The sequence below is a fragment of the Monopterus albus genome, unplaced genomic scaffold, assembly GCF_001952655.1.
Source record: "Monopterus albus unplaced genomic scaffold, M_albus_1.0 scaffold167.1, whole genome shotgun sequence".
NCBI classification, from domain to species: Eukaryota; Metazoa; Chordata; class Actinopteri; order Synbranchiformes; family Synbranchidae; genus Monopterus; species Monopterus albus.
Window position 1 is genome coordinate 88,341 of NW_018128047.1, and position 26,304 is coordinate 114,644.

Below are 26,304 nucleotides of genomic sequence, written 5' to 3' on the forward strand. Positions count from 1 at the left end.
GAGGAACAGAGCATTGTTTCAATGAGGTGTAAGGGTACCAGCACTTTTAACCATGTCTGTGCATAATCACCCCTTCAAAGCTGAAGAAAGTGTTACTGGAAAGAACAATGGCAAGGCTTCACAGAGTGAATGTTGTGGCTGTGGTGGTGTTTAATATGCTTGCAGTGAAGTGGAGAGAAGTATAAATTGATATCAGAGGATCAGAGGAGCTGTATGCCTGAAACATATGTGGGTAAGTGGGAAAGAAAGATATAAAGCACAAGAGCAATGAGCCGTGAATATGCAGGGGAGAGAGCTGCACGGAGATGACGAATACACAGTAACAGAAGTCTTGAATTGTTTCTGTGCCACCTTCACATCTTTCTACCAACAAAAAAACGGGGCCGTCCAGGCAAATGAAAGCAGAAAATTTGTCTTAAATAGAATGGAAGGTTGGGTGTTCGGTTTAGTTTAGCCGGTCTTGGTTAAGGTTAAGGCTTGGTTTTGGTGTAAAGGTTAGAATTAGGTTTAGTGTTAGGCGAAGGGTTGGGCTTATGTATTACATCAATGACAGACCTCACAACTGTAATAAGGCACAACTATCTGTGCATGTTTGAATTCACAGGTTTTAACCACCTCAGTGAAACTGCTGAAACATAAAAAGACTTTTAGACAGATGTGATTAATCTACCAGGAGATCTGCTGTACCAATTAATCAGCCAGGAAATGATTGATAAGTAGCTTCAATCGCAGCAGGAAAGAGACAGCGATAGACTTCTCAGACATCTGTCTTGTGTGTGCGTGCGCACACATGCACGTGTGGTGACAGACACACATTGGCATTGTTCATCTGCTTATGATGGAAGACCCTGCTGCGGCAGCGCTCAGCAATTCAGTCTTCTCCTACTGTGTGTGCGCGTATGGAAGGTTAGCGTTGTTTAGGAATGCTTCACCATGATGTGAGCAAAGTGTGTGTGCGTGGATACATACATATATGCAATCATGAGAAGAGTGGGGGATGGTGAAGCTTGCCTCCCTGACTAATGTGTGAATATTCATGGGACTGATATATCGTGTCAGCCAGAGAACGCAGGCTGCAGATTGCAGGAATAAGAACCCCTGTCATTTCTGTGTGTGCTCTGTGTGTGGGCACAGAGGGAAATTATAGGCCCCAGAGTACATGAGCAATTGAGAGGGTGTAAAATTGAGATAGGTACGTGTTTGTGTGTGTGCATGTCAGAGAGAGAAAGAGAGGCAGAGTTGACATTTACTCAGTTCTTCTCCTCTAGGCCTTTTGTGCTCCACATTCAAAAGAGGGAGAGGAGCACTCACTTGTGTTTTCTAAAACTTTTCCCTGCTGTCTTCACAATTCCGTTAGCACGTTATAGCCGGCTGTTTGTTGGAGCAACATGGATAAAATAAACTCAGTGTGTGACAGTACAGTAACATCTGTGAAAGTCCAATATTATGTATATGAACTTTAGTTGTCTAGACAGTGGACTGATAATAATCACAATATTTTAGCATTATAAACAAAAATCATATGATTTAAAGGAGAAAGTCACTTTTTTTTCCAAGTCTATCTTAAAACAGTACTCACCTGCACATATATACAGTACATGGCCTTCTTACACCTGCGCAGTGTCACTAAAATCAGGAGCATCTGTCTCAAAGTGATGCTGAAAAACTGGTCCATGCATTTGTTACTTCCAGGCTGGACTACTGTAACTCTTTACTATCAGGATGTCCCAATAATTCCCTAAAAAGCCTCCAGTTAATCCAAAATGCTGCAGCCAGAGTACTGACAGGAACTAGCAAGAGAGATCATATCTCTCCCATATTAGCTTCTCTCCACTGGCTCCCTGTAAAAGTCAGAATAGAATTTAAAATCCTTCTCCTAACATACAAAGCCCTTAATAACAAGGCTCCATTGTATCATAAAGACCTCGTAGAGCCTTATCATCCTAACAAAGCACTTCCTAAGTACCTTCCCAAAGTGAGTAGCAACATGTCTGTACAGATTCTTAGTCATCCAGGTCATGGTAAGCTGAAAAAACGTAGAAAAAATCAACTGGTAGGTAGAAGATGTTTCATGTTCATTTTTGTCCAAATAGAACACCCCTCACTAAATGAGGGTGGTGGACTAAGACACAACTTTTCACCCATCTACAACTCTGTTTTGAGATCTCTGCCCAAACATGCCCACCAGGACAACAGGCGTCGGTCCACAGGTGAGGGTTCAAAGACAGGTAACGACGCTCACCAAAACCGGACCCTAATGATTGAGTTGTTAGAGGACATTGTGGGCCACCAAAGGACTGGAACACCCAGGGTGATAAATACCTCCTGCTCACCACCAGTTGGACAGAACTGATGAAGCCTCTTGGATGAGAGGTGAAACGTCTTCTACCTAAAACCAAGTCCAGTTGATTTTTTTTTTTTTTTTTCCCCACTGTCGCCAAGTGCTTGCTCAAGGGGGATTTGTTGGGTTTTCCCTATGTAATAATAGTGATAACAGTAAGGTCTAGACCTTACTTTGTAAAGTGTCCTGAGATGACTTTTGTTGTAATTTTGCCCTATACAATTAAAATTATAATTGAAATTGAAAGATTTTTTTGGTTGCTGCAGTCATTCTCTCTCTCTCTGGAAGAGACCCCCTAGTGGATGAGAGGGGAGACAAAGTCAACAGTCCTCATTCTGTATAAAAACAACTTATAAAGTTCAGCTGAAGTTGATATGAGAGTTCAGCAGTTTGAGTTAAACAAGTCAACATCAAACTCCTCCAGCTGCGGTGACTTATCAGCTCATCAGCACTGGATTCCCCCGGAGCACAGTGCCTGTTTGCTTTGATTGCTTGAGGCCAGTGTGTCTGCTGCATGTGATGCGTTGCTGGTTGGCACGACGATTCTAACCATCCATGATGTTATTGTTGGTGCAACACTACCTGTTGGGATTAATTTCACTGCTTTGGGACTGTATGTGTTTGTGAGGAGGAAGAAGCAGTGACCGCCGGTTGAATTTACTGACCTTAGAGGGAATGATGTTTCCACTACCCAGGTCTCTGCAAATACAGTTTCACCAACATTTGTAAACATTAAAATACTGAAACAAAACGGGAAAAAATAAAGTCAGAAACAGCAGAAGAAGAGAAGAAGCAGACAGTAGGCATTTCTCAATACAAAGTAGAGTTTGGATTTAGTAAGTTCAAACTTAGTTGATACTCTCGAGGATGCAGTACGCTCAGTGTGCAGTTGGAACATCACAACACAAGCTCAGCTCTAGTGTTTACACTGTTACCATAAGCCTGTTACAAACAATTCAACACTAGTGTCATACTTATAAAGACAGCACACATGTACAGTGACTGATTTACCAGAGAACATGTACTTTGAACGGCTATACTGTACAAGCAGAATGACAAACACCTTCTTCCCTCAGGCAGTCCGACTTATAAACACATGGCCCCCTAGCCACTCATGCCACAAGATAAGGAACTTTGTGTATGTAAGGACATGGAAAAAACAATAAAGGAACCTATCTATCCATTTCTCTCTCTGTCACTTATGCTTGAAACTATAATATAGATGACCAGAGGGCTTGTTGAGAGGAGACTACTTTTTTTTTTTTGCAGTACCATGACTGACCATTGGGAAAACTGACGTGCTGAGTACCATTGTCGTATCCAGCTGTCATAACACATCCGAGGGCTAGATGCAGACTTTGAATTGGAACAGTACATAGGCTGTTAGTGATGTTTCACAAGTCTGCAAGAATAACAATTACAGAGAAGAATGCAGACTGAGAAAGGCTCAGTATGTAAAGAATATTGCTGCTGATTAGTGTAATATAAATAAACTCCCCCAGGGTGTAAAGGGAGAATGAAGACAAGTACTGTAAATGTCAGCAGTATACTCCACACACATACAGAAGGTGTGCAGTATATAAATAGACCAGAGGTGGGTGTTGTGGTCTAAAGGACAAATGAAATTATAATGGATGCCAAAGGACAAGCCATTTAAGACACCAAGGATCTATATTTGATAGTGTCTCTTCTCTTCTACTCTCTTTTAACTATATTTATCTCAGAACTTTGTCTTAGCTCTGGACTCAGCATCTGTGAGCTGATGGATACCTGAGAAGTGTTTAGCCAAACCCTCAGGGTCCTACACAGGCAGTCGTCATGCTATTCTTACACCTGCTCATATTCTAGATAAGCATAAGGCTCAGATGTGTTTTGCTGGGGTTTGGCATTGTGCATATAGAATATGTTATCATCTTTAAGTGCTGGTACTAGCGATTATTTTCATGAACGATTACTCTGTTGATAATTCATTCATTCATTAGTTGATTATTAAGTAAAATGTCAGGAAAATGTCCACATTAGAGCCCAAACTCTTCAAATTGCTTGTTTGGTCCTTTCAATAGCCCCAAACTTTAAAGTATTGACATGAGCCAGAGAAAAGCAGCAAGTCATTGGAGCGAGCAGTACAGCACTGTAACTAGTGATTCAAATCATCAGAACTTATAAATAGGAACTGCTTTTTTTAACAGGTCTTTTATAAATGGCTTTTTCAGTAATTTCTCATGACCAACTGATCAGTTACTTGACTAATTATTTCAGTGCTTATGCTCTTAATATTGACAGTTTGATAAAATAGGGCTTCGCTGTGCCACCTGTGGTGATCTCAGTAATGGTCACTGATCTAGCAACTAATGATATAATGACTGATCATTTCAGTATCTTTTAATTGATTTATCATTCAGTTGCTTATTTGGTTTGCTTATTTTCCAGGTTTAACAAAAAAATATGTACGATAATTGTACCATACAGTATAGTGCAATGGTGGAAAGTAACTAAGTACATTTACTCAAGTACTGTACTTAAGTACAAATTTGAAGTATCTGTACTTCACTTCAGCATTTTCATTTTCTGTTACTTCAAACTTTGACTTCACTACATTTTAGAGGCAAATATTGTACTTTTTTACTCCACTACATTTATTTAATAACTTTAATTATTTGTTACATTTCAAAACCAGATTAATACAAAAAATACAGTATAATTAAAAGATCTCATTGATCTGTGGTGGAAGGTTCACAAGCTACACAGCGGTCATTCAAATTAAATGCATATAAGTCAGTTAAAACCAGTTCCCCCTTTATCAGCTGCAACATTAAATGTGATGTGCACAATAATGTGTCAGTAATTATAATACAATAATATGATGTATAGGAATGTGAAATGTGCCATTCTGTATACTTTTGTACTTTTACTAAAGTAACATTTTGAATGCAGGATTTTCTGTAAAAATGTACAGTACTTACTATATTCCACCACTGGTTTAGTATATTATAATATGTGAAAGGAAAAGCCGTACATTTTTACATTTGAGAGGCTGAGACCATGAAATGTTGCTTACCTTTTGCTTGAAATACCTTAAACATGTACTTTATGAATGCATTCAATAGTTTTATCTTCATCAGTGTGGAGTTCGCTTGTTTCCAGCATTCCGTACATGCACTTTGGAGTTCGGTTGTTTCCAGCATTCCGTACATGCACTTTACTGATCTCTTGGCTGCAGACTCTTATGGCTACAGTACTTTGTAAATTCCCCTGCTCTGGTGAAGGCAAGACAGATGAAAATGATTTGTAAGGTGAATAAAGCAGGTGTACTGTATATGAGTTGTGTGGTATGTTTTAAAATCATTTAAGTGGTTAATTGATTTGTCAAAATAAAGGCTGAATAGTTTCCTGTTGATTGACTAAAAAAATGAACCGACTATTTGTTTCAGCTCTACAGAAATCAGTAATGTCAGATAGCATAATTGGAGCTGTGCTGCAGTATTAATAAGACAGATGAGCCTACAAATCGTGCTACATAAAGTCTTGGCTTGCACTGAACAATCAATACTGCATTTTGTCTGCCTGTAAGACAGAGGCTGATCTGAGCAGTGGAAATGTTGACCCTGCAACTTGGAGACATTTGCTCTATTTGTTTCTGTAGCCCTTCCTCCCATTTTCTACTGAATATGAAGATAGTATTTTTCTGTAGAAACTCGTGGGGAAAGTCTTTTTTGCTTAGTAATGTAGTAGGAATGTGTAAAGCTGTGTTTATTCCAAATTACCATTTACTTTTTTGCAGCTTTAGTAAAGGCATGGAGTTATGTGCTGTGGTGGGTAATAATAGACCTGGAGGTGGAGGATGAGAAAGTATCCAAGCATTGTCAGTGCTGAGATCACACCATGAAAACAATGTCTTCTAACAGTATAACAGTATCACCATGTTCTAGCATATACAGTATATCAGAATCAGTTTTATTGGCCAGGTGTGTTGAAGACACGAGGAATTTGGCTCTGGTACAGTGGCTCTCGGTGTGTATGTACAATGCTCTTCCCTAAGTCAACGAGTAAACAAGAAAACAAGATGAGACTAAGAGAACAAGAAAAGAAAAAGAACGTTCAAAAAATGACCTTGCATTGGGAAAATAAAAATAAAATTTAAGTACTCATAAATATGGTAGATGGTCTTATACTTGTACAGTGCTTTTCTGTGCATCGCAGAGCACTCAAAGCGCTTTCACACTATTTGGCCATTCACACTCCCAAGCACTCACACACCAGTGTCATCACCGGGAGCAGCTTGGGGTTTAGTGTCTTGCTCCAGGACACTTTGACATGTGGACTGGACAAGCTGGGAATCAAACCACTGGCTCTCCCTCCTGAGCCACTTGGCTCATGAGATGTACAAGTCCTCCATGGAGGGCAGTGCCGTAGTGTGCTAGCGTGCGGTCTTATAGACACTGACCAGAATAAATGATGGAAAATTTCTGAGAGAATAAAATGATTTGCAGTTGATGAAAAGAGTGTCCGAGTCCATGTTGCAAGTTCTTTCTAACACTGTGACATCTTTACACCAACCTTCATTTACATATAGAAGTAGATTCCACCTCCTCTCATTTTCCTGGATAGTTCCATTATGCGATCTGCCCTGGAGACTTTGAGCCCTGGTATTTGTAGTGCGCTGTCCGAGATAGAGTCGAGTTGTCTAATGTTGTGTAATCCAGGTAGAAGACCGAGAAAACAAGGAAAAATAACACACATGAGAGAGCGGATGATTGAGGCAGCCATCCGTGGCACCGTCTTCTGTAGTAAACCTCCCCTGTAGTATCCCTGCTAAGGGCTGAAGTGCTGCTTTGCAAGAAACCTCTTTGATTCACTCTAGAGACCGAGAACCTCATAAATGAGTGGCCCATCCAAAGTGATACAAATTTCTGTTGGCTGCACTCACAAAACCAGAGTTCAGTGGGTTTTTTTGTTTTGTTTTTTTTTTGGTCAGTCATGTTCTTTTTGGTTACATGCATCTGCTGTCGTTAATTATTACATCGACATAATAACGGTACTTGTGATTTAGCAAAAAAATGAAAAGATTGTCATTATTTCATAGAGCACAACCATATCACAATAGCATATAAAATAAGCTTGTCTGTAAGCACAACCTCTGTGTGTGTTTTGTAATCAGTCCCACACCTACAAGAAATTTGGAAGCAAGTCTGAGCTGGAAGGGATTCTCTGTTTTCGTTCCTTCCCTCTCCATCTTTTTTGCTCTCATTTCCCTCATTTTCTCACCTGAGTGCACATCTAAAATGGTTTTATCACTCCTGCTCTTTACCTCTCACCTCCTCATTTCATTTTTTACTTCCGTCATTTTCTGTTCCCTCACTGTGGTGTTTATGGCCCCTGCTGATTTATGCCAGCTGAGTTATTCTAATTGTCACCCCTCATTGGAGCACACAGGCCAAAGGTAGTAACTGTTTCTGTGTGGTTGTGACACCCAGACAAATATTTTAATGTTGTACACACATGTGTACACAGTGAAAGGCTGTGCCTCTGCACCAGTGTTGCAGAGGCACAGCGCAAGCATTCAGATATACATAAACTGTATTATTACCTAAAAAAAAATTACAGGGCTGTAATGATTAACGACTAGCATTAAATGTCATGGGTGCTAAATTTACACCGTGGTAGCTGTTTCTGTCTCTGTATTGCGCAGCATGCCTTGCATGTGCATGTGCATTAAAAAGAAGGCAGCAAAATGGATGTCTGAATGTTACTTACTGCCATGTTGGAGACATGTGAGATCAGTGCCTGTGCACTTTCAGCTTAACATTTCACATTTCCCCTGATGGTTTTTTTTTTTTTTTTTTTTTTTTTTCTTGCTGTTATCAAGTGAATATAGATGGAAAACAGTGTTATTCCCATAGTGGCGTGGTAGATATTCTACATCACAGCGCTGGCATGATGTATGACCAGAAATGAGCTGGTAGCCAATGAGGCTAATGAGAAGTTAGATGAATTTAACAATTTCGAACAATGGCAGCTTCTGGTGAAATGTAATATAGAACACACCATCCACCTACTGTATACATATTATGAGATGCAGTTGCTGTAATACAAGAAGCTCAAATCCCTGCATGCTTCAGCATTTAACTGAACCATGGAACTGAGCCTCCTTTCTGTAAAGCAAACATCATCCTGTCATAGAGTTGGCATCCAGGCTGTAGACTGACAGAGTGCTCTTACTACAGGCTCAGGCTATAGGAAGCTATGGATCAACCAGGCAGCCTCCTTCAAATAGACTGTTTAGGTTTAATATGAGTTTTCACCTCTCCTAATGGAACCGGCTGTTGCAGGAAGGACACCCGGTGAAGTTTTACTCCAAGCTGTGTGTTGTGAGTGGAGAGGCAGACTAATGGCTGGGGGTTTGTTCACTTCCTGCATGCGAATCACCTCCCTAATAGTTCTCTTCACTTTATGAGTAAAGGGTGGGGGAGATCCATCTCTGTTTGTGTGACTGAGTGCGTTCCTGTGTATAGCTGTTGTGAGGACCAGTTTGAGCTTTAAACCATGGGCGTGAGGACATTTTAGCCAGTGTTGTGACGCACCTGCTTTTAGGGTCCAGGTTTGAATTAGTTTGGGTCAGGGTAAGTGGGGTTAGGCATTTAAGTTGTGATTATTAAGAGGCTAGAAAACACATTACCTTACTGAATGTCCTCACAAAGATTGCTAGACAAACGCATACGTGCGTGAGTGGTAGATTTGGAGTGGCCAGACGGTCACCTTCGCTGTAAAATCTGCTTTATAGGCAAGTGAATAAGCCAACAACCCGCGGCCTGTTGTCCTCAGGGGAGGTCTTTTTTTGTGTAATGCCACACTTTGAGGGGACTAGGAATGAGACGCCTGCTGAGGTGGGACAGATGTTCAGCCAATCAGAGGCTTTGACAGCTGTAACCATGGCTGCCAGAAGTTCTTATCTTACCAGTCTTCCACCTCTCATTCTTTCACAGTCAGGGAGAGAAAAAGAGCTGGGTCTGACTCAGTTTAGCCAGGAGGTGGTATTTCTTATGGAGCGCTCTCTGTCTCTCTGTCTCTCTCTATCTCTCTGCCTCTCTCTCTTTCTGTCTGTCTGTCTGTTTGTCTGTCTCTGAATGCTGAAAGCACTGAAGCATCTCCTGCTGCTTTTAATGGACTTCTATTCAACTTTCCTGTCCTGATCTACTTTTATGGCTCTGCCTTCTGCGCCTGAACTCCTCATTCACTTTACACAAGTCATTTCTGTCCTTTTTACACTGTCAGCCATGCAGCACAGTGTTGGCTATTACATGGCCTATACTCTCTGAGACATAACTGGTATTTGAGTAGGAATATTGCTCAGGGTGGTTTATGTTTGAATGTTTCTTGAGCTGGTGTAGTGATATGTGTTTGTGTGTGTGCCAGTTCTGTTGGAAGAAGATTTGAAGTATACAGTAGCACCACCGCCCCACCCCAGCCCTCCATCCCTGAGCCCATCTGTACTCACAGTGTTTGTTGTGGTTTTGGGTGAGATTTAATGGCTGGGAGAGCGAAATCATTTTGGGATGCCTGGGAAAAATCTGTGTGTTTGGGCACAAGAGGGTGTTTGTAAGGCCACGCAAACACTTCCAATCTGGCTCCAGGCTCACACTGCACAGGAAGCAAGTTATTGAACTGCAGTACTCGGTTTCACTCAATTTTTCTGAAAACAAGTTAAATGGATCAACAAATTGGTTTTCAGTGTATCACTTTTATAAAAAAAAAATTGCACGATTTAAAAAGTTTTTACTTACATGTAACAAAGCCCACTGATCTTTTAGAAACATAAAGGTAAATGTGCAGGGGTTAGTTAAGCAGGTCATTTGTACCCATGTTTCCAACACCACTAAAAACTGACAAAACAGGTAATATATAAAATTTACATTGTAAACTTCTCTTCTTTTGACATAAGAAAAATAAGACCTCAATATTTCATAGTAAACCAAAGGGTATAATTTGAAAAGAAACAAACTTAACTCAAGGTCCACTTACAAGCTTTTTCCAGAGCTTTCAGCCACATCTCACATGAGCTCAAGTTTGATTTCCAGTGTAGTTGCACTTGTTCAACAACTTTTCTTTCAAGAAGTCAAAATTTTACAACCAGGCAGAATAAGTGAGATGATGTCACTGCTCTCATAATAGTGATGTAATCTCCCATTGTTTCAAACACAACTCATGGTGTTCATTAGTATTTTAGTAAAAACAAACTTTTGTTTTATTATTTTTGTCCAACTACTTTGTGGTCAAAATGATACTTTAATACTCAATTTATGTTTTAAAGTGCAAATAAAAAAAATTAGCTTATAAATGGCAGTTGACAAAGGTCCATTTAGTAGCTGTTCTACAAACTTCCACTTGAGTTTGTCCAGTTGTCATGGAGTTATTTGTGTTTACGATTTTTCGGAGCACTTCAGGTGTCTGACCAAAAACAGCCACAGGAGGTGACTTTGTTTAGCTGTTTTTAAAATGGAGTTAACCTTCCAACTAATCTCTCCTTTTCTAATAGTGACCGTGTGTGCTCGCCTGTCCATGTGTACTTAACCCCAGTGTTGTTTGCCCTCATTCACCTTCTTGTGAAGTAAAAGTGACAGAGCTTCCGTTTGTGATGCGGTGACATTATGCCAACCTAACACATGTGCAGTCCCCTCTCACAGCCTGTACTTTGCATAGCCATGACACACACAAAGCTCAGGTATGAGGTCATGAAATTTGGAGTCCGTGATGCTTGTGCTCCCAGTGGACAGTGTGAGTGCTGCACTGTCAACCTGAAGAGAAACTACTGCACTTCTGCACTGCATTTAGTCATCAGTATAAACTATCAGTTTGCATTCTTCCTGGTAAATTTAGTAAGGCAAATAATATCCATGCTACTCGCTGTAGCATTACACATTTAGAATTGAATAGTCATTGTTTAGTCAGAGAGATTAGAAAGTAGCAAATGTAGACCCCTCAGTGATAGGTTTTGTTATTTAAAACCTGTGAATTGGGAATAAGAACAACAAAGGGAAATACAGTAGCCCCTTCTTCTCCAGTGTCCACTGCTTTCTCTGTATTTTATTGCTTTGATGATTTTTCTGTCACTTATCGCAGGCTCTGTCTTTAAACCAGTGTCTCTTTAATGATGTGCTTGAGTAATGCTAATGAATGGTTGTTACGCTCCTCCTCGGTCTCTCCCCCTCTGTTCCTGTTTTTCTTCTTCTCTCCATCTGTCTTCTTGATCTGTCAGAGACCACGGAAAGAGATTTTTCTACTTCAGTTATGCAACTCCCTCAGGGTGGTTCTGAAGGAAAACTAGGATGACTTTCCTCAATTCCACTGGCCTGTGATGTGATGGATGGAAGTCTTTAAAAGGCCAGACTATTTCTGTTGGACTGTACATCTGAGTGGCTCGCAGTTAGTTGGAAGGGTGTGCCTCAGTGGCTGGGGAGATGGTGTGAATGGTGAAAGTGTGTAGGTGGACTTGTTCAGATGGACAGGTATGTATGGGTTTGTGTACTTACAGGGTGCCATAGGGATGACATAGGTATTTGTGTAGTCCAGCCCAGAAGTTAGCATCACCCTGGTTCCTTCCTCAAAAAGCTTGTGGGATTTTTCTACAGGCTTTTGGATCATTGCTTGAAAAATAAAAGCTCTGTGACAAACAAAGGTTTATGATACATGTTTTGTTCAGCAAGATAACCTTCACAGATGAACACCACCTTTATGATTTTTGAAGCCCAGATACAATCACCAGAAGTAAAAGGCTATCGTTAGGCTATAAGCTAACTATATACCACAGTCCCCATGACTTCAGATCCACCACCACAGCTTCCAACAAAATCCCTTCCTCTTAGTGTGACCTGATCCAGCTAGTGATCACGGCTGTGTCAGTTAGTTAGAATAGTTTGCAAGTGCATGGCTTTAAAAATAAAAAATAGTGGTGCCGTAAAGGCAGAGTACTGGGACTAGTGAGTACAAAAGTCTGCATTCGGCATGATGATATTTAATATCCCCAACAACCCCTACGCATGCAGGCTTAGTAGACAATGACTAACACTGAATGTCATCACGATTTGTGTTTACAAAAAAATGCCACAGTGGTCCTTTTACTTCACCTTGTTGCAGATTATTAGAAGTTTCTCTCTCAAAAAGGTCTTCTCACTGTCTCTTCATACACATCTCTTTTTCCTCACCACCTTAAAGGTAGGGTTGGCGATTCTTTTCCGAAGCATTTTTTGTTATTTATCTTGAAATTCTATTCATCCCAGTGTCAATGAATACATTAAATGCACTGACAACATAAGGAAATAAAATCCATCATCTGTGGCAGCAGCAGGGCTGAAAACAGTCTGACCAATAATTTTACTCAGCACGAGCAGAACCAATGAATGGCCTACCTGCCTGTCAGCCTACTTCCTACTTTGGCACACCCTGCCCTTGAACTAGCCAAGAATCTCCCACAAGGCCAGGCAGGCACTTGTGTTACCGCTGATTTACAGCTAAACCTAGTGAGCTATGGCAGAGAAGGTACCCCAAGCAGCTTTCATTCCCAAGCAGAGACCTTTGTCAGAGACCAGGCCTTCCCCTTTAAGACATATACATTACCTTATAGGTAATGTTGGTGTTGCAACATGTGTGTGCAGTGGGAGAGCAAGAAGACCACTGCACGGAACAAACCACGAGTGGGGGAAATACCAACAGTAGTCAGCTCTAAGTGCATAGATAGGATTGTAATGCAGTTAACTGGGCATCCAAGCCCACATGCAGTGTTTGTGTTATCACGACAGAATAAAGTCTGTGTTTTGAACGGAGTTAACTGGCCCCCCTCTTCAGGTCTCCCCATCGGAAAAGCCCAGACTTCTAAACCTAGTTGCCGGCTACAAGCTAGGGCTAAAGCAGTTTAGCCATGAACCAGAGTTCCCCAGCTGGAGTTTGGGGCCACAAATCTGGGTGGGTAGCATCGTATTAGAGAAAGTTACAACTAAAAATAAGTTGGAAGCTGCAAGAAGTAAAACCGGAATTAACATTGGTGTGGCTTTTGAACAATGGCAACAGCTGAGAGAACAAAAGGGGCTGAAAAGTGGCGCCATGGTGGGCGCATTTCTGCTGGTCAAGTAATTATCAGTTTTATTTTGTTTGGGGGACATTTGTTATTTTCCTGAAATCTGTAAATAGTAGTCAGGCAGTACACATTGTGTTTTGGAGAAGTGGCTTTAGAGAGAAGTCAGAATGAAAGGGTGGGATTTTTGGTTGGCGTCTTTCAAAATCGAGCTTCCTCTTGCTGGTTTTTCCAGGATTGTCAAACCTACTTTTAATCACCTCTCTGCCCCACTTTCAACTTCAGCATTTTTACTTTCTCTACTGCTGTTCAGCAAAGAATATTTGTTGTGGACCCCTGCTGCTTTGACCCCTTTCTCTTTTTTCAGCTAGAATAACTCTCCCATCAAAGACAGCTGTCATCTATTCTACTCTTGCCCTCTTGTCCTTTAGCTGTTCCATCATTCCTCCACTGTGGGCCTATGCCTGCTGCTAATCTGATTTTGTTCCCTTCAGCATTACTATGCTTGATCCTTGCCATTTTATCTTCACCTCCATCTATCCCTGCTATCCCTCCCTTACCTGCCCTTGCCCGCTTTCATCCTCTGAGCTCCTGCTGATGCTGCAGCCAGGTGTCCAATGTGGTAACTAGCCAGTTAGATGGTCACATAATCAAGACTTAAGCTATCCTCCACTTTCCATTGTCAAGGCTGCGTTTGTCAAGGCTAAGACACATGCAGTCACACTGCCTTAGTGATTGGTACTTACACATTGTGTAGTCAAATTGTTAGAAGAAATGTAGCTGGGAAAGGTGCTTTGCTAAGGACTGACAGGCTGACAATTAAACTGCTTGGCAGTTGGTACAGCATACCCCAAACAAAAGACTTCATGTTCAGTTTTGTTTTTTTACCTTGGAAATCAATTTGTGACACCTGCTCTCTGCATGGTAACTACAGGATTAAGGTATGTCAACAGTGGCTGTCTTAAGGAGGGTGTCAGGAAGGGATGTAGAAAAGATCTGTGGTGATATTAGACTGAACATCACAGGCGGCAAGAGAGAAGGGACTGTGGGAAATGGAAAATGAGAGAAAGGCAGGTTCATACACATCTGAGAAAGAAAAACACAGCAAGTGTTTGGTATTGGTGGAGAAGATAAGGGAAGAGGGACGAAGCTTGCAATGGGAAGCTTTAACAACACTGATGAGATCTAACGAGAGGAGTAGATGAGCTGTTTTCGTGTGTGGAGAAGAAGCAGAGGAGGCAGTGTTATCGGAGTCCTTGAAAGTAATTTCCCAGAGCAGAATGAGATATAGATGGAGAGAGACAGAGAGGCAGGTATTGATGGGAGAGAGAGCTAAATGGGGACAGTGTATGACCACTTGAGACTTAGAGTTCATCTATGAGCCTCTGTCATATGACCTCAAATTATTGTATTCCACACCAGGAAATTGCAAACTTTTCTCCTCCTGCAGCCTTGAATGACTCACTTAGTTTTCTTAAACCATTGCTTTTTTAACTACTGCAGACCTTCTATAAGTGAAAGCATGTATGAAATATGAGCTACATTAATCTGGGATACTGCAGATAACAGACATGTCAGCAGAACATTATCTGATATTTGCACTCGGGACTTTTTGAACTTAATGACCTTGGACTGGCTTGTCTTCTCTGCTTGGGACTGAGCCAGGGGAGAGAGGCATTATTTGCTCTGAAACAGCAGTAGGAGTGTGTGGAAAGAGGTTTAGTTGGTGTTATCCTTTGAATAAAATGGATCGAGGTGAGGATACAGTATCTCTACCTCAGCCCTATTCCGCAATGGGGTGTGACTGTGGGCTTATGTGGGTTTGATTGGTGATGCAGTTTTTCTTTCTTTATCTTTGTTTATCTGTGATTTACCTGCTTCAGCAAGGCAGAGAGGACAAGCAGGTTACTGCCGCTGTCGCCTGCTGTGCAAAAGATAGTGTGTGTGTGTGTGTGTGTGTGTGTGTGTGTGCGTGCATGGATATAGATATCAGATTTTTTTAAACAAGAATTCTACATTTCAACATTCTGTATCAAAACCTTAGTAATATCCAGACATGGAAATGGAAAATGACTCAGTTTCTTGCTGCTAGTGCCTGGCAACCTCAAGGAGTTAGTGGCCGAGCCAAAACATAGTTCCAGGAAGTAACTCCCCATAAGACCACATCTTGTTATTTTTATATATTGGATTTTGTGTGGATTAAACAGATAAGATATTACATATTATTTTAGCAGAGACAAGCTAGTTTTTCTCCCCTTGCTTCTATTGTTTATGCTATAGCCTGCATATTAAACTCTATGCAAGAAAGCAAATAAGCGTAGAAGCGCATGTCCCATAATGTCAGATATTTATTTTAAAGTATATCTCAATAGCTAGGATTTTTTAAATATATGTAAAATGTCACACATATATAGAAAACTTCCTGTTAAAATTAGCTAAAGCCCAAGATGATGTGTGGAAATGTCTTGTTTTGCCCTGATCATCAGTCCAAACTCTAAAGACATTCAGTGACTTAAAACAGAGAAAACCAGAATCCTCACGAGCAAGACACTGCAATCAAGAACAGTTGGGATTTTTATGCGTCTAAAAGTGTTTTTCACCCAAAATCATTTTGATCTGCAGCCATCTAATTCTTCTTCTGTCTCTCTCTGCTTTCCATTTATCAGGCTGCTGCTGACTTTGCCAAGGCCCACCTGCCTGAGGCTCTCCGCCAGCAGCTGCTGACCTATGAACGGGAGAAAGAGCGAGACAAAGAAAAAGACAAAGAGAAAGATGATAAAAAGGAGCGGACCGGCCTTTCCTATCCTTCCATCCTAGAGCAGCAGATCCTGAACTTGGACAGAGAAATGCTGGAAAAACTGGCTGACACTTACAATGAAGCAGGTTGGTGTGTCTTTGTTTGTTAAAGACCTCATCAGCCTGGACAAACACCTCCAAACTGTCAAAATATTTACGCATTACCATACAGTATGTTTGGCAGTGTCCTGCAGCGATTTTGTCAGCCTAGATCCTACACTGGTTCGTTAATTAGCAAGGCTCTAAATGCTGTATGTGCGTACAATAGGTCGAATGTGCGACCACAAAACTAGAGGACAGAGGCCACATGCAGAAGGAGTTTACTCATGTGTGTTGCTCATTACTGGAAACACAATGAGACGGCTCTAGTTTGTTTGCATCAATGTTTTTAAATGTCCCCTATCATTCTGCACACAAACTATCATTTTCTCCTCCACTGTTTCACTTGACTATTGTTGAACAGCGGCTGTCAGCAGCCCCAGGCCTTGCTTATTCAGCTGTTTAAATACAAGCTGATCTCACAAAGCTTGTACTAATTATCTCTGGAGGGAGGCAGAGAGGGAGGGGAAATGTACATGAGAGAGAGTGAGGGATGGAAAATGGTAGGAGAGGGGTCATAGGGAAGGATGCAGGTGTGGAGGGAGGACAGTTTACCGGTGAGAGCTATGCCGCAGGGACGAACGGGACACCTGTACGACAGGCAGAATGAGGGAAGAGCAATTAAAGAGAAGGAATGAGAGAAAGGGTAAGGAAGGACAAAAGAGGCTCGTTTAGAGGGTGAGGAGCGTGAGGTCCCAGATTCAAAGGGTGATGAGAAAGACGGCATGAACCGAAACAAAACAGAGATGGCAAAGAGACAATCTTTGGAAAGAAGGAAGAGAACAAGTCCCACAGCAGAATCATATATTGCAATGCAGAGACATATGGGTTTCATTCATAAACATCTTTGACTTTGTTCTTTGTTCCATCTCAGCTCGTTGTTAAGCTTCTGACAAAGGTAAAACAAGACTAAAATGCTCTGTGGAGATCAGAGGCAGTAAGGCCAAGACAGAGGAGCCAGATGTTAACACTAGAGATAATCCAGTCTTTTTTTCTTCAACTGAAACAATGAGTTATTAAATGTACAGAGGAGACAGTTGAACTACATATAATGAGATGATTACATAGACTAACTGTAGTGACGTACTGCAGCTGCAAGAATTCAGCGTTCCTGTGGGAGGGTTGCTTTTCCTTCCAGTGCCCCTGATTAGACTAACTCAGAGTGGAGATGCGGTGAAAAGGTTTTGGTTTAACCTTTTTTAAAGGGAAAGTCTTATTTGAGGACACCTGGGTTTTGTTGTGCTAAGTCTTTGCTATTATAACTATATATATATTTATAATGTTATAAGTTCACTGCAAAAGCAAAGCAGCATGGTTAAAGAGAACTAACAAAACAAACAAAAAGAAAATGAATGTGAACGGTAAAAATATTTTTCAAACTGTTGATTCTAAACATGGAGGTGGCTCGGGCATCTGTTTCGGATGCCTCCTGGGCGCCTTCCTAGGGAGGTGTTCCAGGCATGTCCCACCAGGAGGAGGCCCCGGGGAAGACCCAGGACACGCTGGAGGGACTATGTCTCTCGGCTGGCCTGGGAACGCCTCGACATTCCCCCGGAGGAGCTGGAGGAATTGTCTGGAGAGAGGGAAGTCTGGGCATCTTTGCTTAGACTGCTGCCCCCGCGACCCGGTCCCGGATAAGCGGAGGAAAATGGATGGATGGATGGATGGATTCTAAACATCCATCACAGTTTAAAAACTAACCTCGCTGTTTATTTTCTGAACAATCATTCATTAGAGGTTGGAGTAGAAAGCTAAAGTGAAAGTAGGGGAGAACACAGTGATGATGCAACAAAAGTCACTGGAATCAGGGGTGCTGTAGTTCATTGTTGACATCCTAACCCCCAGACATACAGGGGCCCCACATTCAGCCTAAAATTTTAGGTTTTAACATAAACTGACTTAGATTATCCGCATAAGCTGCTGTTTTCAACCTGTGTGGTTACTCGACAGCGTCCGTTTCTTGCTACATTGGACTTTGTTGCAGCGATGTCACAGTGTTCCCAGACCACAGCAATAACTTTGAGATCATTGTTATCACAACTCATAAAAATGATGACCAAAATTACCACCCAAGTTGTAATACACAGGAAAGAGAATGCAGCAGTCTGCAATTAGATTATAAATCTGCATTCAGACTGAGTTTCAAAGATGTGAAAGCTCAGCCCTCTCCATTCTATAGGGGATTGTGTTCACCACAGCTGGCACCAGCACCACAAGGGGCTCCAGCAAAACACAGTGGTGTGAAAAAGTTGAATCTGGTTTAACTTTTGTCGGGCTGGATGGTGACATTATCTGGCAAAGGTACTGCACTGACCAATCACATACGGGGGACGTTCAGAACATGGACACCCATGGGAAGAAGACTCTTTTGTTTACCTTGTTAGCATGAGCATTCACTGCTATTCACTGTCAAATTTGGGCCACAGTTAACCCACCATAACAACATGCCATATATTTTCATTAGTTGGTTTTCTGGATGTTAAACAGTGTTTTTTATCTATCAATCCTGACACGCTGGTGGTAGAATTGGTGCTAACATAAAGTACGCTATGTTAGCAGCATGGCTAACCAAAACACAACAGAAACTCATGGGCTGAAAACGTGAATAAAACCACTCACGTCGACTCATTACAACATGGCTGTATTGTACACGCCTACAACACTCACTGCAGCCCCTCACCCCCCCGACAAACGCACCCCCATGTGTAAAATCACAACAGGTTATTGCATTTTACCGCACTCGGTCTGAACGCTCGCCAGGTCTGAACAGTGTACAGCCTCAACAAAAATGTGTACAAACAGCTGACGTGGCTCATTTTAAGTTGTAAGGGAGGACATAGGTATGAAGGGGTCACTGAGAAGGCCTCACATTCTCATAGGAATAATGAGTCACATGATACATTGATTGTTAAAGAGGAGAATTAAAATTTGTGCTCCCAGTGTGGAGGCCACCTCTGAAAAGATTCATATCCTGCACTTCCATTACCTTTACATTCACCTGCTTTCAACATCTTCTTCCTGCTTTATTCTTATCCTCTTGTCCTTTGCGGCTTCCCTAGTTGTAGAAAAGAATCTATATTTCTGATCTATGTCGCTCTCTAAACGGCCACGAAGATAATCCCTCTGCCTTCCTCTGCTCTTAAGCTACATGCCCTGTTGCATCCAGAAACATCCAGATATTCTTCCCCTATCTGTTTTTCTCTGTTTCTTGTAGCTCTATATTTCTACCATCCTTAATTTGGACAGCACAGACAGAAGGACTGGCGCTGAGCTTATAGACAAACTTACAGTGAAGCTCAACACTTCTCTGACATCTAGTCCTGGGCATTAGACAGTCAGGGCTGGATATTGCTGCAGTATTTGTCCTAGGTTTCTTGTCGGCATCCCAGAGGAAAGGATCTGCTGATCAGGTAATTGTTGTGCATTCTTGTCCCTGTATCTGATTCAACAATCACATCATTTAGGGAGCACAGCTCCCTGTTTTCTGTTGTAATCAGGGCCTAAATTAAGATGGCAGGGAAAAAAGAGAGAGGAAGAATATAGCTCAATCCAGCTCCCAGTCCCCAGAACAACAGCATATCTGATTTATCCCCATGTTCCTTCACCCCTCTGTTGTTTATCAGCAAACAAAAGCCCCTGAAAGAAAGATAAGGGAGATGGGACTTTGATGGAAAGTCCGGAACCTTAGAGTCTGTTAAAGAAACAGTCTCCATAATGCGGTGTGTTGTTCTGCTTGTGCTAACCTTCATGTACCGTAGCTGTGTCTTTCAGCACACAGAGGTGTCCCGTCCAGGGCATTAGTCCAATAATAAGTAGTTATTGTTGATAGTTTATACATAAAAGGTCATATCTGACAAATTAAAGGTTAGGGACGATTAACATTATGACTTATTATAGATTATAGAAGAACTGTATGTACAGAAATATTTTGGGGAAAAGATTTTGAGCACCTTCATCCACCTTCCAAAAAGGAAAAATATGCTTCTAAATATGCATAATATTTGTATTACAAAGCAGCGGTTAAACATACTGTAAATTGTATTTTTGCACTGCATTATGAAGTGCTTTGTGTTTTTTTTTTTTAGACAGGTGACATAAAGAAGTGAGCGCAGAGAGACTGAGCCCTCATAACACACACACAGCATAATGAATACATGACATCGTTTCGATGTCAAACTGGTAAAAGGCTGAACTGCCAGAAATCATATTGTGTTAGGAATCAAATATCTGCAGGAAGGAAGGAAATATTTCTGCCTCATAAATGCAGCAAAGTATTTGTATTACTGGTGGCAACACTATTGATATTGATATTGTACTGCAAGAAAATGGATCACTACATAGTATATCGCTCCATCATGCTGTATGAGTCTTCCCTAGTTCACCGTGCTTTTCTGAACAGTCAGATACATTATAATAAAAACATACCTGCTTTGTGTAGGTGCCATTCTTTTCTGCATGAAACTCCTTTTTTTCTGTTTGTTTTTCTAGCTTTGCATTTGTTTGCTGTAATAATTTTATTGCCAGAGGCATTCTGTTTTTGGATTGTCTATCCATCCGTCAGTATGTCTGTCCCATTCTTGTGAACGTGATATCTCAGGAACGCCTTGTGCAAATCTCTTCAAATTTGGCACAAACATCCACTTGGACTTGAGGATTAATTGGTTTTATTTTGGTGGTTGAAGGACAAAGGTCAAGGTCACTGGGGCTTAACTTCCGTTTCATTCCTGTAAACATGATATCTCAGGTACAGATATCTCAGGGTATTTATTCAAATTTGGCACAAACGTCCACTTGGAGTTTTGGACGATGTGTCAAAGCTCTTTATCAGACCTCTGTAAAAACAGTTTCTGAGTGAAGACAGCATGTGTCTCACTGGAAGTGATTCACTAGAATCATACATGTCAGTATAGTGATAGCTTCCATTTTGCCAGAGAATACTCTTATTATGTTTTATTAAAGTCTTTCAAAGTCTTCATTACATACAGTATATTACATGAGTCTGGACAGACACACGTGAACTGCAACTTGGTTGGCAGAGGCCATGCTGTAAGTCAAGTTGCTCTTGTTTTCCACTGTGAAGTGTCTGATTACATTAAATATGCATTCCATTACCTTTTAAGCAAATGTTTTCTTATCCCAGTGTGTTCAAACTTTGCAGTGTTTCCTTTTATAGTTCACTTTGTTTTTGTTGACCTGAAAATGACACCACTGGCACCAAATAATGACAACAACACTGGTCTTACAAACTCAGTTGTGCTATGAGTGACCCCTTCCTACTGTGTGTGCCAAACTCTAAGCTTCTCATTTAAATGGTGACAGGTCAGAGCAGTTCTTAAATAATTCTGTTTATCTGATTCAGTTGACAGAAATGAACAGTTCTGAATAGATCCCTGAGATATACCTTTGGGAATGCACCTTGAAATGACCCTAACTTTGGCTCTTTATAGTGGGGCTCTAGGGATTATTGAAATTTTGACATAGAATACTAATGACTTGTGACTACATAATCAAAATAAAACACAGTTTTCTGAGTTTTCTGTGCTGTAATACTGGAACAGTGACTTAATTCTTCACCAAGTGGGTCCACTGGCTGTCAGCGTGGATTATCATTAACTGAAACTGATGGCTGTTGTTTACTTGTGTATGTCACTGTGTGGTTCAGTCACTGACAACACTATGTAAGAGAATAAGTTCCAATGAGGCGTTTTAGACAGCTGGTGTACCCAGCTGCCAAATAAAGGATGTGGGTGTGTAGCTATAGAACAAAGGATCAACAAAAGCTTTACATAGCTGAAAGCAGTCAGTAAAAATTATCTTGATCATACTTGTTCTCACATATCAGATCGGGATATTCTGCATTTTGAGTCCTGTTTTATAGTGTGAGTACACAACTTAGAGTTAGTCGAACAGTTCTAGTCACTGCAGGGCCATTAGATAGCTAATGGAACAACATGGTGTGTCTTTCATTGTGTTTTATTGTATTAAGTGTATTTGCAATTTTGATGTTGGATTTAAAAGCATCCTTGGTTGGTTGGCAGACAACCCATTGCCGCCTGCTGCTCATCTCTGCTTGAGGCATGAGACTCACAGCTACGTTAGCCACTTTTAGCATAATACACCCGACTCTCAGACTAAACTGTCAGTGGTCAGATTGCATTAGGTTTTGACAAAGAGGAGGATTGTGTGGAATATAATATACAGTGACTATCCATCATGAGCCCCACATTGTGATAGCAGTGCTGAACTGGTGGGGTGATCTTTTAAACCACTTCCTGACCCAGAAGGTTGTCAGCATTGCCATATCCACGGTGCGTAATTAGAAGAGATCCACAGGCTCATGAGCTTTTATGCTTTGTCTAGATATGACCTGTCACTACATTTTATGATAAATAATTACTTACCCTCCTGTTTAGCATCATAAAAAATGTAAAAGGATCAGGAAGCACAGAAGTGATTAGAGTGGATCAAATGTACGCTGGAGTCCAAAACACAATTTCATCTATGGCTTCAAAAAGGCTGAGGCTGGCCCTGAAGCAGCTGATTCGTTATGATAGGAAGCAATGACTGAAAACTGTGCAAAGATAAAAAAAATAAGATGGTCTAAAGCTTCATGGTGACACAGTATGCAAATTTAGAGAGATGCACATTTATAAAGCAGTTTAAAATGCTGCACATGCTAAAAATAATATTGCTGTAGATGTTAATAGTGCAAGTCCAAGAAGGGCAGGTCAAACAGGATGGCAGTTTTAAGGGAGAAGAATCCACACTGTGGGTGGACTAATGGATAGGTAGTGTCTTTTTTAAAAAAAGACTTTGAAGCAGACGAGCAGGGTGGTGACAGTGCTGCCCTCACATTTTCAACTAAATACCAAGCAGCCTGAACATAGTTCCATGGGATCTATTCTGGTGCTGTACGTGGACACTCACACTCTCCATGATTGTTGAGAGCACAAGCACATTGTAAAGCAGCGCAACGGTACAAGTTGGAGTGGGAGAATAACTGGGGGCTGAGATGTTAATCATACTGGAGTGTTGAAGCTGTGTCTGGCCAAGCTAAACCAATAATTAGCATGAGAACAGGGTGCATGGGGTTGTGATGCCATTTTAATAGGGGATGCTTGGCATGGCTGGGCTAATTGGGGAAGGGTGAGCTAGCAAGGCATCTCAGTCCATTATCTCTATTGCCATGAGGAGTAGATAAGGATAATTAACTGGACAGCATGGCACATTGTAGTGGCAGCTATAGGGATTCATATAATGATGAAACCAACAGTAATGGATGTTTCGCAGATTGTGTAAAAGATTTAGTGGTGGCACCAGTACTCACTTCATTCATCCGAACCTCGCTTCCAGCTGGTGCTCTGTCTTGTAGTTATTTTCTGTCTCCTTTTTTGCCCAATTTTCAGTTTATCACTTTTTTTCTCACCCAAAGCCATAAAGGGGAATAATAAAAATCTTTGTCCTTCTGAGAAGTAATCTCTTTTCTTTCTTTCCTCATATTGTTCCCCGTCCTCCAAGCTCTCTACCCTTCCTGTACACTTACTCTTCATTTCATCTGTGTCCACTGCTGCCTGTGTCACCCCTCTCTCCCATTTCATTCCTCACATACTGACTGTATCAGGCGCAGGACTGAATAATCATGAACAAATGGAAGAATAGTTCATGGGGGAGATTTATTTCACTCAGTTCAACAGCAAATGTCTGATATAAACTGCCAATCAGCCAACGTCACACCAACATGTAGACCTTTAAAAGAAAGTCTCAAAAATTAGTAAGTGATGCACATTCTTAGTATAGCATTTAAGACCAGCTTTGTTTTGGTATTTCTTCTACCTTGGAGTATTTTATACTAAAACTGTGAGAATGTCTTAACTGTATGTCCTATTTTCCCATCACCCTCCCTGCACCCTCATCTGGGTGGTCTCCTTTTGTCTCTCTCCTCTGTTTCCCCTCTCTCTCCAGCTTTGTCTGTGCTCTGGGTGAGCAGATGGCCAAACAGGCAGATTTGTTTTTTCTGTACAGGATCTCACACAATAGCTCTCGGATTCTGAGTCCAGACTGTGTTCTGCCTGGCTGAGAGGCTAAACAAATAGAGGAAGGAGAAGAGGAAAAGAAAGGAAGAGAAGCTGTACTTCAAATAGTTTGTTTCAGTAGTTTGTGGCCGCTCTCATGCATTTCACTTTAGTGTAGGACTGAACTGGATGGATAGTGGGCGTTTATTCAGGTTGAACATTGTCAAAAAAGTTTTTAAAGTTGCTATGATTTAGGTTTGGGTGATATGGCAATACGCACAGTACTGTGCAAAGGTCTTAGGCCACCACTAGTTTAGCTGTTTTAGAAAGATTTATAATAACTATTATAATTATAATATATACTGTATAATATATACTTTTGCACACTACTGTAAATTTGGTCATCTGGTCAAATTTTATATTAGTAATACTTTATATTTCCCAAGATATTTATTAAGATATGCCCAGAAAACACAGAGGATATATACACTCTAATAAAAAACAACATTTCCAGAACAAAGTGACTTCTGCAGTCCAAAGTCAGTATCTAGTGTGACCTCCCTTTGCACTCAGCACAGCCTGAACTCTTTTGGGGAGACTTTGTTATAGTCTTGAAACCATGACAGACCCTCCACCATGTTTCACTGAAGGCTGCTACTCTCATTCTTCCACCTCTTCTTCTCACATACTGTCAACAACCAGACCCAAACATTTCAAATTTCCATTCATCGCTCCATAATCCTCTTTTCCACTGATCTTCACTCCAATTTTTGTGAGCATTCTCTCAAAGGAGAAAATCTGAGAACCTTCTCATCCAATTTGGACAGTTTTCTTGGTCTTTCACTCCTGTCTGTGTCCTTAACCTCTCCAGATTCTTCAGATTTCATTAGAACAGCTTAAATACTACATCTGGAGTATCCACTTGGTTTGCTGATATTTTTTTTCTGACATTTCTTTTTAATGCTATGTACATATTTCCTATATTCTAATAAATAATCAAATATGTAAAGTCCTCAACATTGCTAAAACAACAAAGCTAATGGTGGTCTAAGACTTTTGCACACTACTGTAAATTTGGTCATCTGGTCAAATTTTAAATTCTGACCTACTTTATGACAAAATACCAACATCCGCCTCAGCCGTACTCTGCACAGCTAACTAGCAAATGCATGCTAACAAACTGGTGAACATGTCAAATACACCTGCTAAACATCAGCGTATTAGCATTGTCATTTTGAGCTATTATCTGTTTGCATTAGCATTTAGCTCTAAAAACCAAAAACAGAATAGCCAATTCCATTTTTTCAAAAGTTTACTATATTACAGTAAATACTGGCAGGAAATTACACATGTATTTATATTGCTGACCCCAATTGTGATTCTCCTCTGCTGCCCCCCCTGCCCTTTTTTTTTCCTGTGGCTCCATCTGTCTTCATGTCTCCATGCCCCCTCCTCTTCCCCTCTAACCTCCCTGTGTTTCAGGTACTACATGTCTGGTGGCCCTGCTGTCTGACAAAGAGTTGACGGTAGCCAACGTCGGAGACTCCCGTGGAGTACTTTGCGATAAAAACGGCAATGCTGTTCCTCTGTCACATGACCACAAACCTTACCAGCTCAAAGAACGCAAGAGGATCAAGAAGGCTGGTGAGGAAACAGCTGCAGTCCAGACAAGCAGATGTTTCTCAGCTGCTCTTCTTCTTAGAACAAGGCTTTAGTCAAAACTCGAGGGAACGTCAAAACTCAGATTGTTGTCATAAAAGCATAAAATAAGTCTTTTAATGGTCAAAGCTCCATTATCCTTTTCTTTCTCCACATCTTGTCTCTGTGTACTCAGGCTGACATCAGAGCCTAGTGACTGATAACACATTCCATTTCTAAAGCAGCATGTTATCAAATGCAGCCAGACAGAGCACATTATTTAAGGTGTATTTGCCATCATAATTCTCCCTCCTACCCTATCTGTGAACTCTGTGCTGAGGAGAGTTTGGTGG

At 41.1% G+C, this 26,304-nt stretch overlaps 1 protein-coding gene across 1 annotated transcript in view; it reads left to right on the top strand.

Moving 5' to 3' along the window:
* ppm1lb (protein phosphatase, Mg2+/Mn2+ dependent, 1Lb) overlaps positions 1 to 26,304 on the top strand; it is a 51,935-nt gene that overhangs the window by 22,333 nt on the left and 3,298 nt on the right. Inside the window, exons 2-3 of the mRNA XM_020615605.1 lie at positions 16,073 to 16,289; positions 25,796 to 25,957. Of these exons, the coding sequence (XP_020471261.1) occupies positions 16,073 to 16,289; positions 25,796 to 25,957 (379 nt within the window). The remainder of the gene's footprint in view (positions 1 to 16,072; positions 16,290 to 25,795; positions 25,958 to 26,304) is intronic.